At 38.7% G+C, this 12,665-nt stretch overlaps 1 protein-coding gene across 1 annotated transcript in view; it reads right to left on the reverse strand.

Moving 5' to 3' along the window:
* The window catches only part of LOC116911635 (contactin-associated protein like 5-1), a 910,869-nt gene that overhangs the window by 59,299 nt on the left and 838,905 nt on the right, over positions 1–12,665 (reverse strand). The window contains exons 20-21 of the mRNA XM_032915594.1: positions 11,672–11,802; positions 6,176–6,260 (exon numbers count right to left, since the gene is read on the reverse strand). Coding sequence (XP_032771485.1) covers positions 6,176–6,260; positions 11,672–11,802 — 216 coding nt within the window. The remainder of the gene's footprint in view (positions 1–6,175; positions 6,261–11,671; positions 11,803–12,665) is intronic.

Genomic DNA, 12,665 nt, shown 5'->3' on the forward strand with positions numbered 1-12,665 from the left:
GCTGTAGGCCTCTGTGTCAGCACTCATGTAGCACTGTTTTCCTGTTTTCTTCCAGCCTTTTATGAGAACAGGTGCTATGATTTCAGGTGTGTTGGCACTCCTGGAGACTGTCCTGCTTTAGGCATGGGTAGGAATCAAAGGGTACTGCCTGTGATTGTTCCTAGGTACTTGCACCCATGGGGCACTATTGGCACTAGGTGATTCCCACTTGCATCTGGACTGTGGGCAGAGGGTAGCCTCCTCTGACTTTTCAGGAGTGTCCACACTTCTAAGGGTCCAGCTCTCTCCCCCATGGGGTTTGGGTGAAGGGAACTGTTTGGCCAGTTCGGTTCTGGGCTCAGACCAGAACCACAGGTTCTGTCAGCTGTCTGTTCCTATATCCATGTGTCCAGAGGCACTGTGCAATTTCCCCTTGGACCAGGGATGTGGGCAGAGGTGTGCAGATGTGGCAGTCTGTCCCACGGGCTTAGGATGTCTGCACTCGTAGGTGTGCTCTCTTCCCCACCAGATTTAGGTGCAGGGAACTGTGGGATGGTATCAGTTCACTTCTAGGCAGAGGCAGAAACAGGAAGTGCCCTGACTCAGAGGACTTCTGCCTCTGTGTGTCCCAAATCCACCAGGCAGGTCACTTGGTAGCAGAAAAGTGTGTATTATGTCCGCTCTCAGGTGTGTCAGCACTTCTGGAGACTGTCTTCCAGCTCTAGGCTCGAACAGGAGTCAAAGGGTTCTGCCCCTGATTGCTCTTAGGTCCTTGCATCCAGTAGGCACTGTTGGCGCTATGCCATTCACTCTTGGGTCTGTAATATGGGCAGAGTGTAGTCTCCTCTGACTTCTCAGGAGTAACCACACTTCTGAGGGTACAGTTCTGTCCCCCATGGGATTTGGGTGCGAGGAGCTGTTTGACCAGTTCAGTTTGGTCCTGGGTACAGACCATATCCGTGGGTACGTGGGTATCCAGCGGTTGTCTGTTCCTATTTCCCTGTGTCCAGAGGCACTATGCAGTTTCCTCTTGGACCAGGGATGTGGTCAGAGGTGTGTAGAGGTGGCAATCTGTCCTGCAGGCTCAGGATGTCTCTTTATTGGATATTTTTTATTTACATTTCAAATGTTATTGCTTTTCCCCCATGGTTTCCCATCTATAAACCCCTTATCCCATCCTGCATCTCCTGCTTCTAGGAGTCTGTTCCCCTGCAACCCAACCATCCACCCTTTCCTGCCTCCCCACCCTGGCATTCTTATACACTGGGGCATCCAGTCCTGGAAGGACCTAGGGCTTCTCCTCCCAGTCATGCCGAACAAGGCCATCTGTCTGCTACATATACTACATATGCAGCTTGAGCCATGGGTCTGTCCATGTGTACTCTCCTTATGATGGTTTAATTCCTGGGAGCTTTGGTATTATTGTATTTTTTTTTTTTTTTTGGAGCTGGGGACCGAACCCAGGGCCTTCCACTTGCTAGGCAAGCACTCTACCACTGAGCTAAATCCCCAACCCCTGGTATTATTGTTCTTACAGTGTTGCAAATCCCTTCAGCTCATTGAATTCGTTCTCTATCTCCTCCACTAGGGATACTGTTCTCAGTTCAATGGTTGGCTGCAAACAACTACGTCTGTATTTGCATGATCTGAGTGAGTCTCTTAGGAGACATCTATATCAGATTCCTGTCAGCATGCACTTCTGGCATTGTCTCGGTTTGGTGGCTGTATATATATGGGCTGGATCTCCAGGTAGGTCAGTCTCTGGATAGTGGCCTTTCCTCCTGTCTTTGCTCCAATTTCATTCTGTGAATATTTTTGTTCCCCTTCTAAGAAAGACTGAAGCATCCAACTTCTTGAGCTTCATGTGACATGTGGGTTGTATCTTGGGTAATCTGAGCTTCTGGGCGTGTGTGTGTGTGTGTGTGTGTGTATGTGTGTGTGTGTGTGTGTGATTGGGCTACCTCACTCAGGTTAATATTTCCTAGTTCCATCCATTTGTCTAAAAATTACATGAAGTCATTGTTTTTTAATAGCCGAGTAGTAGTTTATTTTGTAAATGTACCACAATTTCTGTATCCATTCCTCTATTGATAAATATCAGGGTTCATTCCAACTTCTGGCTATTATAAAAAAGGCTGCTATGAACATAGTGGAGCATGTGTCCTTATAATATGTTGGAGCATCTTTTGGATGTATGCTCATGTATGCTCAGGAGTGATGTGGATGGATCCTCAGGTAGTACAATGTTCAATATTTGAGGAACCTCCAGACTGATTTCCGGAGTGTTTTTTTAGCAGCTTACAATCTCCCCTACAATGGAGGAGTGTTCCTATTTCTCCATATCCTGGCCAGAATCTCTTGTCACCTGAGTAGGTTTTTTTTTTTTTTTTTTTTTTTTTTTTTTTTTATCTTAGCCATTCTTACTGATGTAATGTGAAATATCAGGCTTGTTTTGATTTGCATTTCCCTGATGACTAACAATGTTTACTGTTTCTTTTGGTGCTTCTCAGCCATTGAATATTTCATTTGACAATTCTTAGTTTAGCTTGGTAACCTACTTTTTAATAGAGTTATTTGATTCTCTGGAGTCTAACTTCTTGAGTTCTTTGCATGTATTAGATATCAGCCCTCTATTGGATGTAGGATTGGTAAGGATTAAAAGTACATAAAAAATGGACTACAAATGAATTCCTGGGTAAAGCAGTTACCTGAAATATCTGATAATTCTTAATTTAGTTTGGATTTATGAAACAAGTTCTCAACATCATATACCCATTCTTTCTCTTCCTCTCCTTCTCTCTCTCTCTCTCTCTCTCTCACTCTCTCTCTCACACACACACACACACACACACACACATACACACACACACACACACACACACCTACACACAGATCTTACACATACACACAGACAATCACTAGTAAAAAGTATGTTTTCATATGGCTACAATTCATACAGTTTGACAGCAAAATTTATGAAGCATAAAAACGTGTGATGATGAAATTGATCAAATTTAGATCTCAGAGTTAAATACATATATTGTAAAATAGTCAATAGTTGATAAGTTGAAAAATCTAAGAATTCATGAATAAGGATGAATATTAAATGTAACTCAAAACAAAAAAGAAATATAAACTAATACATAGACTTGGGAAGTATAAAAATATCAAGTTGCAAACTTTAAAAAGAAATCTATAACCAGACATATAAAACTGCACATCAACACACAACTACATACTAAATTTCCCATGCTTAAGAACATATAATCAAAGCAGCTGTGTACTCTGTGTATGGAGTAGATTAGAACTTTCAAAACTTGAACCAATTGATTAAATTTCAAATACAAGAAGAGAAGAAAAAAGGTGTATGGTCATTGACATGTCTGGATTTCACATCTGTGCCTAAGAAGGATGGCAGTGACTAGCATGCATGTCTGCAATTTTCTCAGTGCCAATTCTCATCAGTTTCTAGCTCCTTTCATAACATCATAGATGCGGACCTGAGAGAAGTGTGCATTCTTAGCAGTTATGTACCAGTGCTCCTGGCACTATAGTCACTCAGAATGTACTTGTGCTTCCTCTCCCTTTCCCTCTTACCTTTCCTCTCTCACTTTCCTATATTCCTAACTGACATATAACAACCTTCTGCTGTCTGCCAAAATGATCTTCTGAGATCAAGATGAGATAACTATCTTCCTTTGATAAAACTTGATTCAGAGACATTAAGACAGAAAAATAACATTTCAGAAAGTTTAGGCTCAGAAAAGAGAAAATCACATTTCTGTATAGAGCAAAAATTTCTAATATACAGAGAACAAGAAGTAAAACTTAACAAAGGTCTCACATTAGTGACCCTAAATAATCAATTGTAAAACTATCATTTTTTTTAAATCTTTATTAACTTGAGTATTTCTTATTTACATTTCGATTGTTATTCCCCTTCCAGGTTTCTGGACCAACATCTCCCTAACCCCTTCCCCTCCCCTTCTATAAGGCAAATACATAGGTGAATGCCAGTAGCAAACCACTGAACTGAGAACAGGACCCCCGTTGAAGGAATCAGAGAAAGGACTGGAAGAGCTTGAAGGGGCTCGAGAGCCCATATGAACAACAATGCCAACCAACCAGAGACCCAGGGACTAAGTCACTACCCAAAGACTATACATGGACTGACCCTGGGCTCCAACCTCATAGGTAGCAATGAATAGCCTAGTAAGAGCACAAGTGGAAGGGGAAGCCCTTGGTCCTTCCAAGAGTGAACCCATAGTGAACGTGATTGTTGGGGGAGGATGGTAATGGGGGGAGGATGAGGAGGGGAAGCCCATATAGAACTAGCATTTTTATTATTATGACTGTTATTATTAGGCAGGGGGTAGTGTAAGAAAGGAGGCCATCATTAATCCATATGTATGGATTAATTCATCGTCTGTTTCTTTGGAAACTGACATTTTCTTGACGAATTTTACATTCACATTATCTTCTGGAAATTCTGTGCTCTTTGTGAACCTAGAAGATTCTACAAATGGTTAATGATTTCTTTTTCTAGCTAAGCTGTTATACTGTTAGCACAACTCATTCTCTGCAGTCATTTTTCAGAGAATAACTTCTCTGTCTTGCAAATCTACATTCTTTCACAAGTCACAGCAGCTACTAGATACTTTTCCAGGATTACCAGGTAACCAAGAGCACCCCATAGGCCCCACAAAGAGCCTCAGACTTTTGGAGAAGTCATTCCAAAAGGTGATATCAAAACTTCGAGTTATGGGCTTTAAAAAATTTATACACAGTGATTTCTGGTATTGAGTCCATTTCTGCTTAAGATTCTGAAAATTGCTAATGTTTTCTGAACTGTGCTGTGACCAGCAGACTCAAGGAATGTGATAGTGTCAAAAACAAAAACAAAAAGAACCAAATCAAAAAGCTGAATGAACTGAGAATGCACTTGTAGGTTATCTCCTTCTCCCTCTTCCTCTTACCATGCCCCTCCCTCTTCCCTCTAGCCACAACTGACATATGACACCCTTCTACTGTCTAGAAAAATGATCTTCCTACATCAAAATGAGATAAGGGGAAAGGCAGAAATACAAGTGTACAGATACTTTCAAAAATCTGATGAAGATTTGTATTTGCTAATTTGTAAACCACAGATACCCAGATTATTCAGGTAATCAAAGACTGGGAGATTGCCACTTGAAGATCTGATTTTGGATCTCTGGAACCCACAAAAAGCCAGACTTAGAAGTACAGCTATTTAAAAACACTATGCTTCTAAAGCATAGTGGGAAGAGAATACAGAATCAGCAGAATCTCATAAGCAAGAATCCTGTCCAATCCACAAAGTGATCTGTCTTAAATGAGGTAGAAAATACTTGACGTTGTTGATCTCCAAAAGCATCCCATGGGAAAAACTTATTCATGGTCATAGATGTGAATGTGTACATGCACCATACATTATTCACATGCCCATATGAGGGAAACTTTAAATTCAGCTATGTATTCTATTCAAGATTATATATGAGGCTTTTAAAACAAATAAAAATATATTTAAAAAATAAGGACATGGGTAAGACACATATTGTGATCAATGCAAAGTCCTGTTGTCTACATTAATTAAATCCAGAAAGCATTTATGCTCTAAGAGATAATGTTATAGATCAGACAGATATCATATCCAATTCTTCAAGAAAGTATAAAAAATGCAGTGTTGTATAAGCAATAAATATTTTCAAACCAAAGTGGAAAATTCACAAAAACTGCATGAAAACAAGAAGATCCACTCTTCTAGTTTGAGCTTTCAATCCTCATTTTGCAGCTCAGTTTCCTACTTCATTTGTTTCGTTTATAATTAAACAAATGAAAATAAACTATTGAATATCTAGAAAATTTTATAATTTTAAATTTAAATGTTATTTTATTATTTCATTAACTTCCCCCATGAGTTACTAATAATAACCAAAAATAATTACCACAAAGAACTAATCATTAATCTTGAACTAACCAATTAATAAAGCAAACATGAGTGGCATTCTGTACCTTTAGGATATATGTGTCTTAGTATATCCTTCTTAAAAGCCTGTATCAAGACTGTAGGTGGGAGAAATGCCTTCATATTTGAATCATTGGACACACCAACATAGTAAAACAAATTCATCAAGTTTAACAACAGTCATGACACGTATAGAATAGAAAATCAGACCTGTGACTTTGCCTAGAACAAGTGACTTTAGTGTCCAGAATTCAACTTTCGTGGAGAAGTTATAGCTGAAGAGTTGCTGGTCCATCTGTAGGAAAATAAAACAAAGCCATAGCCCAGGATTTGAGAAGGTATTAATTCCATTTGCAAACTACTTGCAGTCTCAAACGGGGAAGGATGGTCTTTAAAATTATCTCTCAAGAGAGACACAAAATGGCTCATCAGTTGTCCAAAAATACAAACAAAATACACTTTCCTTCATCTTTGAAAAATAAGGTCTTTCCTTGGGCTTCTATTCTCTTAGAAACCGTATAGGTTATTGTCATATTTTTGTCTTCCCTCTGCAAATTTTTCAAAGGACATTTCCCTAAAAACAAGTAACCAGAGAAGCCCATGTGGTACATGCTCTGACACATTAAATAGAACCCAGCTTTGCTGCCCATTCTCCCTTCTTCCTCCCCTCTTTTTCTTATGATTACCATTCTTTAATTCCTTCCATATCTCTGACATACTTTCAGATGTGGACTGTAGGATTTCCTCATTCTGAAGTGTAGTTTGATAAATCCTTGAAGAAAGGCTGCACACATTGTTCCCACTGACAGCTATAGCTGTTCACCTCACACCGTAAAGCTGAAGAGATGTCACTGCTAGATTTTTCCAGGCCTCAGTTTCTAAGGTGTCCCTTTAAAAATCACCGCTGGCTTCATGTATTGCTGATTCTACTTTGCTCCCCTCCTTCTTCTCCTTCCTGGGCTGCCACAGAAATCTATCTCTATTTTTCTCAATCTGAACGGATCCAGTAGATTCTTCAAATTTCTATTGTGTGGGGAAGATTTTGCATATACATGTATTATTTAAATGTCAGCAGACAACCACAGTGCAATTGGTCAGTCCTCCCTTTTAGTCTGAGACTGTATCTCACTTTGTCCTAGAACTTCACCAAATAGGGTAGACTACCTGGCCCCCTGGCTCACAAAAAACAGCTTGTCTCTATCTCCTCTATCACCATCACGGGGATTACAAGTGTTTGTCATCCCTCTTAGACTGTCTTAGACTCAAAGATCTGACCTCAAATCCTCATGCTGGCAACAGAAATGCTTCATCACCTTAGCCCTGCCCCTGATCTCTAATCCCCAATTGAACATCTACATAATACTTTTCTCATCATTTTATAGTGCAGAGGCTAGAATGGAAGAGAGACAGTCATAGGAAGGGGTAAATGAGTTGCTGAGTTTGGGGAAAATCAGGTGTATCAAGACAATTACCAAACTTCTCCATTTAGTTCCTCCATCCATAACTCTGTTTCTATACACATTCATTGAGTAACTCTCTTCAGAAACCTGACATTGTAGTTTATTGTATAATTTTAACACAAACCAGTACTCATACCATCTTATTTAATACTATTTTTTCTTACCTAGATCATAATATTTCTTATTTAGTAACAGCATATATATATATTGGAATTGGGTAATATGGTCAGGAGAATAAATATGCTATCTTCCTGTGTCAATATAAGGTCTCTGCTCTAGGTTTTTCTGCTTTCTTGGACACTGCAAATACCAAGTGTGTGCTTATTATGGACTATAAATTGAATGGTGAATATTATATAGACAAAGAAAGGAAAGAAATCCATCTTACTGTCTGTGTTCCACTGGTCTTATGTGTAAAGAGGACAGGAAATATAAAGGTACTCAAATATCTATAAGTGTTCAACAGAATATGCCCCATTTTACCATCCAGTCTTCATTAAAGTTATAAACAAACAAGGGGCTGGGATATAGTTTAGTAAGGGAAATGTATGTAGAAGAAGTACAAGGACCTAAGTTAGGTCTTAGAATACTGGTAAAATATCAAATGTGGTGTCATTCACTTGTAATTCGGGAGCAAGAGGCACGGAGATCTCTTCAATTAGCTAGAGAACCAATCTAAGTCTACTCTATGGTATTTCTAGATCTATAAGAGTCTTTGTGTCCAGAAAAAAAATAGAAAAAAGAAAGAAAGAAAAAATAAAGACAGACAGAAAGACAGAAAGAAAGAGAAAAAGAAAAAAGGATGACAGCATTTCTTCAACACTGAAAACTGAGGTTGACCTCCGGCTCCCACATGGTAGAGACAAACATTACAAAATAACAAGTTATAATTACAATTCCTATCATTCACCAATTAAGCAGGTGTACTCCCCACCCTAACCCACACATGCTCAGATGTGTTCTTCCCATTCATTTCAGGAATTATGTAACAGGTAAGTGGTAAATTTTTGATGTCATGCATATCATTTATGTTATATATCCGAAATAATTTAGGAACTTTCATCATATTGTAATAACTCCTAGTTATCCCTATGTTCGCTCATAGGCCACAACAAAAACTGATCCTCATTTCTGTTCCACTGAAATTCCCTCCATGGTTTCCTATGTGTCATGTTTAAGTTACAAAGAATCATTCTAACTGATTTTTGTGTGATGTCACCCATTTCTCAATATAACTTTCTTTGCAGTGATCTCAGGAAGTTCAAAAGAGGAGGCTCAACCCAATCTTTTTTTAATTATTTTATTTTATGTTTTATTATGTATTTTATGTATTTACATTCCAAATGTTATCCCGTTTTCCAGTCCCCCCCCCCGATACCCTCTTCCCCTGCTTTTATGCCAATGTTACTTCTCTCAACCACCCACTTCCACCTCACCACCTTGGCATTCCCCTATACTGGGGAAATGAGCATTTGCAGGAGCAAGGGCTTTTCCTCCAATTGAAGCCAGACAATGCCATCCTCTGCTACAAATACAGATGGAGCCATGAGTCCCTCCATGTGTACTTTTTGGTTGGTGGTTTAGTCCCTGTGAGGTCTGGTGGGCCAGGTTGGTTGGTATTGTTGTTCTTCCTATGGGGATGCAAACTCCTTCAACTCCTTCAGTCCTTTCTCTAACTCCTCCATTGGGATCCCTTTGCTCATTCTGATGGCTAGCTTCAAGCATCCTCATCTGTATCAGTAAGACTCTCGAAGAGCCTCTCACCAGATAGCCAAATCATGCTCCTGTAACTTGGTGGCATCAGCAGTAGTGACTACCAATATTAAACCCTAAAGTCATACTACTTCTTGTGGTTTCAGAATAAATTTGACACTACTTAGAATCACCTAGAAGAAAGCCTCAATGTGTGATTATCTACATTGGATTGACATATATCACATATCTGTAAGGAAATAAATTAAAATAATTGATGTGGAGTCAGCCCATTGTGAATAGCACCATTTCCTAGTCAGAGAGTTTTAAACTGAATACCAATAAAGAAATTAAAATGGGCACATGCAAAAAAGTGTGTATAGATACATTTATTTCTCTTTGCTTTTGAACTGCGATATAACTAGGTATGTTAAGTTTCTACCATTTTGACTTCACTCTGTTGATGACTGGTTATTTGGAATTATGACCTATGTTGATTATTTCAAGATATTTAGCACAGCAACTGAAATAAAACTAGCACACTTCTCCTTCTCCTTAAAGTCACATCAACCTTTATCACATAGCACGTGCAACATGTGGAATCGATCCACTTAATTCACAAATGTTCACTGAAGACCTTCTGATACATACTCTTTGGTAAAGAGAGAACTCTACAATAATAAAAGCAAACCAAGTTGTTGTTTTCCTCAAATTCCATGGGTAGGTTATAGAACATAAAATGCATTTCATGTCAGTTAGCATTTGTTACTAAAGGAAAAGAGTATTATGACACAAGGATAATGGGCAAAAGTAAAGGGAACAGGTTAAAAGACTGTTAGGAGAGGGTTAAATATAGGTAGACATTGACATATTGATAAATAGTACACTTAAATAGGACAAGCTATCACATGCCTGAGGCTAAAACAGCAGGAGTTTAACAGGGTTCTTTATGGAATGGGCTCTGCCATGACAGGAATGCACTATATGCTTTTCAGGTTAGAATCTGTGGCTCCTGAGGCACTGTGGGGAAAGTCTGTGAGATTAACGGAGATGGGAAGACACACTTCAAATAAATGAAGCATCATTTCAAAAGCTGGTATTCTGGAATAAATAAAAAGCAGAAAGAAGGTTGAGCACCAGTATTCATCTCTCTCAGCTTCCTAACTGAGAACTGAATGCGACTAGATGCCTCATGCTCTTTTGGCAAATATGGACTGTACTCTTAAACGGCAACGCAGAATTAATTTGAGCTCTTTCTTGGGTATTTTGTCACAGCAATAGATAAGGTAACTCACATGGAAGAGGGTTTTTGGAAATCAGTATATATCAATGTTTCCATGAATTCTGAAAATAAAATGGTAAAATCTAGCAATCTACATAACTGAAGAAAAATATACTTCTTCCCTTGAGCCAGAAAATTCTTGTATCTTTTGTCTGCTTGCTTATTTTTTTATTAATTAATAATAAATTGGTTTATGCTTAAGACAACTAGTAGGTAGAAGTAGAAAGGTTTTTAAAAGGCCAGAAGACATAAGGATGATGGAGCTGTATTTGTGGGAAGGCCATGAGATTTGACCCATAGGCAGTAAGGCTGACATTAAAGGTCTGAGTAGTTGGGACCAGCTGTGGAAGAGAAAAAGAGACAGCACAAGCTGTCAGGTCCAGATAGGAAGAAATAGATTAATGGTAATGTGTAATGCTTCTTCTAAAGGAGACATACTTTACAGTAAAATAGAACAAAGTCATCTTCTGAGAAAGATGTCATCGCATCTGTTGTAAGAAAAGAGGCATTAGATGTTATCAATTCGAAGGATCCAAGATATATAGATTAAACTTACATAAACAAAATGGTGAATGTTAAACTAAATAACATTCTCACTTATGATCAAAGGGGAGTAGTCTAGACTTTAGCTGGACTTTATTAAGATCTGCCCTGCTCTGCTTTTGTCTTTTTATATAGAATCATTAATATTTCATAGAAGCCAACCACACTATCTTTCAAACATTTTTGCCTGTGCACGAAGAAACCCTTCAGATACCTTGTCTTTCTTTCCTTCCCAGTAAGACCTTACTTATCTTGAAAACCAAGTTTGCACTAGGAAGTAAGTAATGATGTGTAGAGGAGACCTGTGCCTTCCCAAGGGCTTCTGCATCACCTGTGCCCTCCTTTGCAGCCACCTGTACCCTATGCCCACTTTCCCTAAAGCCTTTCTACAATCTTCTGTACTTTCCAATTTGCATGCATCATTCTTGTTGCTCACTCATTCTGGTTAAGAGCTGATTAAATTTGAGAACAACTAGGAGGTCCAGTGTTTTCTCCTCTCCAGTGATTTCGGATAGAATAGCTCTAGTGGGGAATTCAAGAATGTGAATTTGTGCTTCTTAACTCTTTCCTAGGTGATAACAATGCCAGTGAGAAGGAGGAACATAGCTAAGAGCTGGGTTGGAATCTGTGGCAACTCTATACTCTAGGATGTGGCTTGATTGAGCTCAGATATGTTTGATGCAGAAGCCTTGGTATGAAGGCTGAATGAAAAGGTCAGAACTGAAGTACCTGAATGGAAAGTTCTGGCCCGTCTTTGCTAATCTTCACCTGGTGCACTCTTCCATTGGCCAGGTTCTCTGTGCTCATGGTATACACATGACTTTCTCCTTTGCTTAGTCGAAAACGAATCTGTAAACTTCCTTGAAGAAAAAGAGAGTGTGGGGAGGACTCATATTAAGAATAACAAGGCCAACATTGAAAGACATGATCAAATTGTTCATAATTTTGTTATTTCTGCTTTCTGGGTCTTAGTGACTCAACATTATTATTATTTAAAAAAAAACAGATCCATATATTCAGTGGACTTGAAGTACAATCTTCTAAATGTGCATACAAATTAAAGTGTGCTTCTGTGCTCTTGTTGCTATTGTTGTTTTATGTATGGGACATTTTAAGTTGAAATGCAAGTTTGAAATAAGCTCACATATGTAGTCTTGTAATTTCAGCTCTCTGTTAGCAGAGACAGAAAGGTCAGGGTTTCCAAGTCAGACCCTGCCACAAAAAAGCAACTAGACAGAAAAAAGAAAAGCATAAGAGGTGGAAGAAAGGAAGGAAGCTAGGGGAAAGGGAAGGAGGGAAAGAGGAGTGGAAGTAAGCAATCTGCTTGGACAAGCACACCCACAGAACTGTTTTGTAACAGAAATGAGAAAACATGAATATGTCATGAATATGACTCTCATGAAATGGTTTTCTAAAATCACCTTTCCTTTATGAGTTTGAAAAAAAAAGAACTTGCTATTTACACTCATTGAAATGTAATGTAATGTCTCTAAATTAACTGTTGTCTGGTTAAGGCAAGTTGACCAATCTAAACCTTCATGGCTTCTTAAATTCAAATTTTATCAGCACAGTGGTTTTCACACACAACTGTTCACTATCCATAAGATTAGGAAAACAGTTCATTAAATCCCAACCTCAGAGCTTACATAATGGAAGGAAACTAAAGAGACTTGAGGAGAGACTGGAAAAAAAATATGAAGGACTTTCTTACCTTGTCTTTTGG

The sequence above is a fragment of the Rattus rattus genome, chromosome 10, assembly GCF_011064425.1.
Source record: "Rattus rattus isolate New Zealand chromosome 10, Rrattus_CSIRO_v1, whole genome shotgun sequence".
NCBI classification, from domain to species: domain Eukaryota; kingdom Metazoa; phylum Chordata; class Mammalia; order Rodentia; family Muridae; genus Rattus; species Rattus rattus.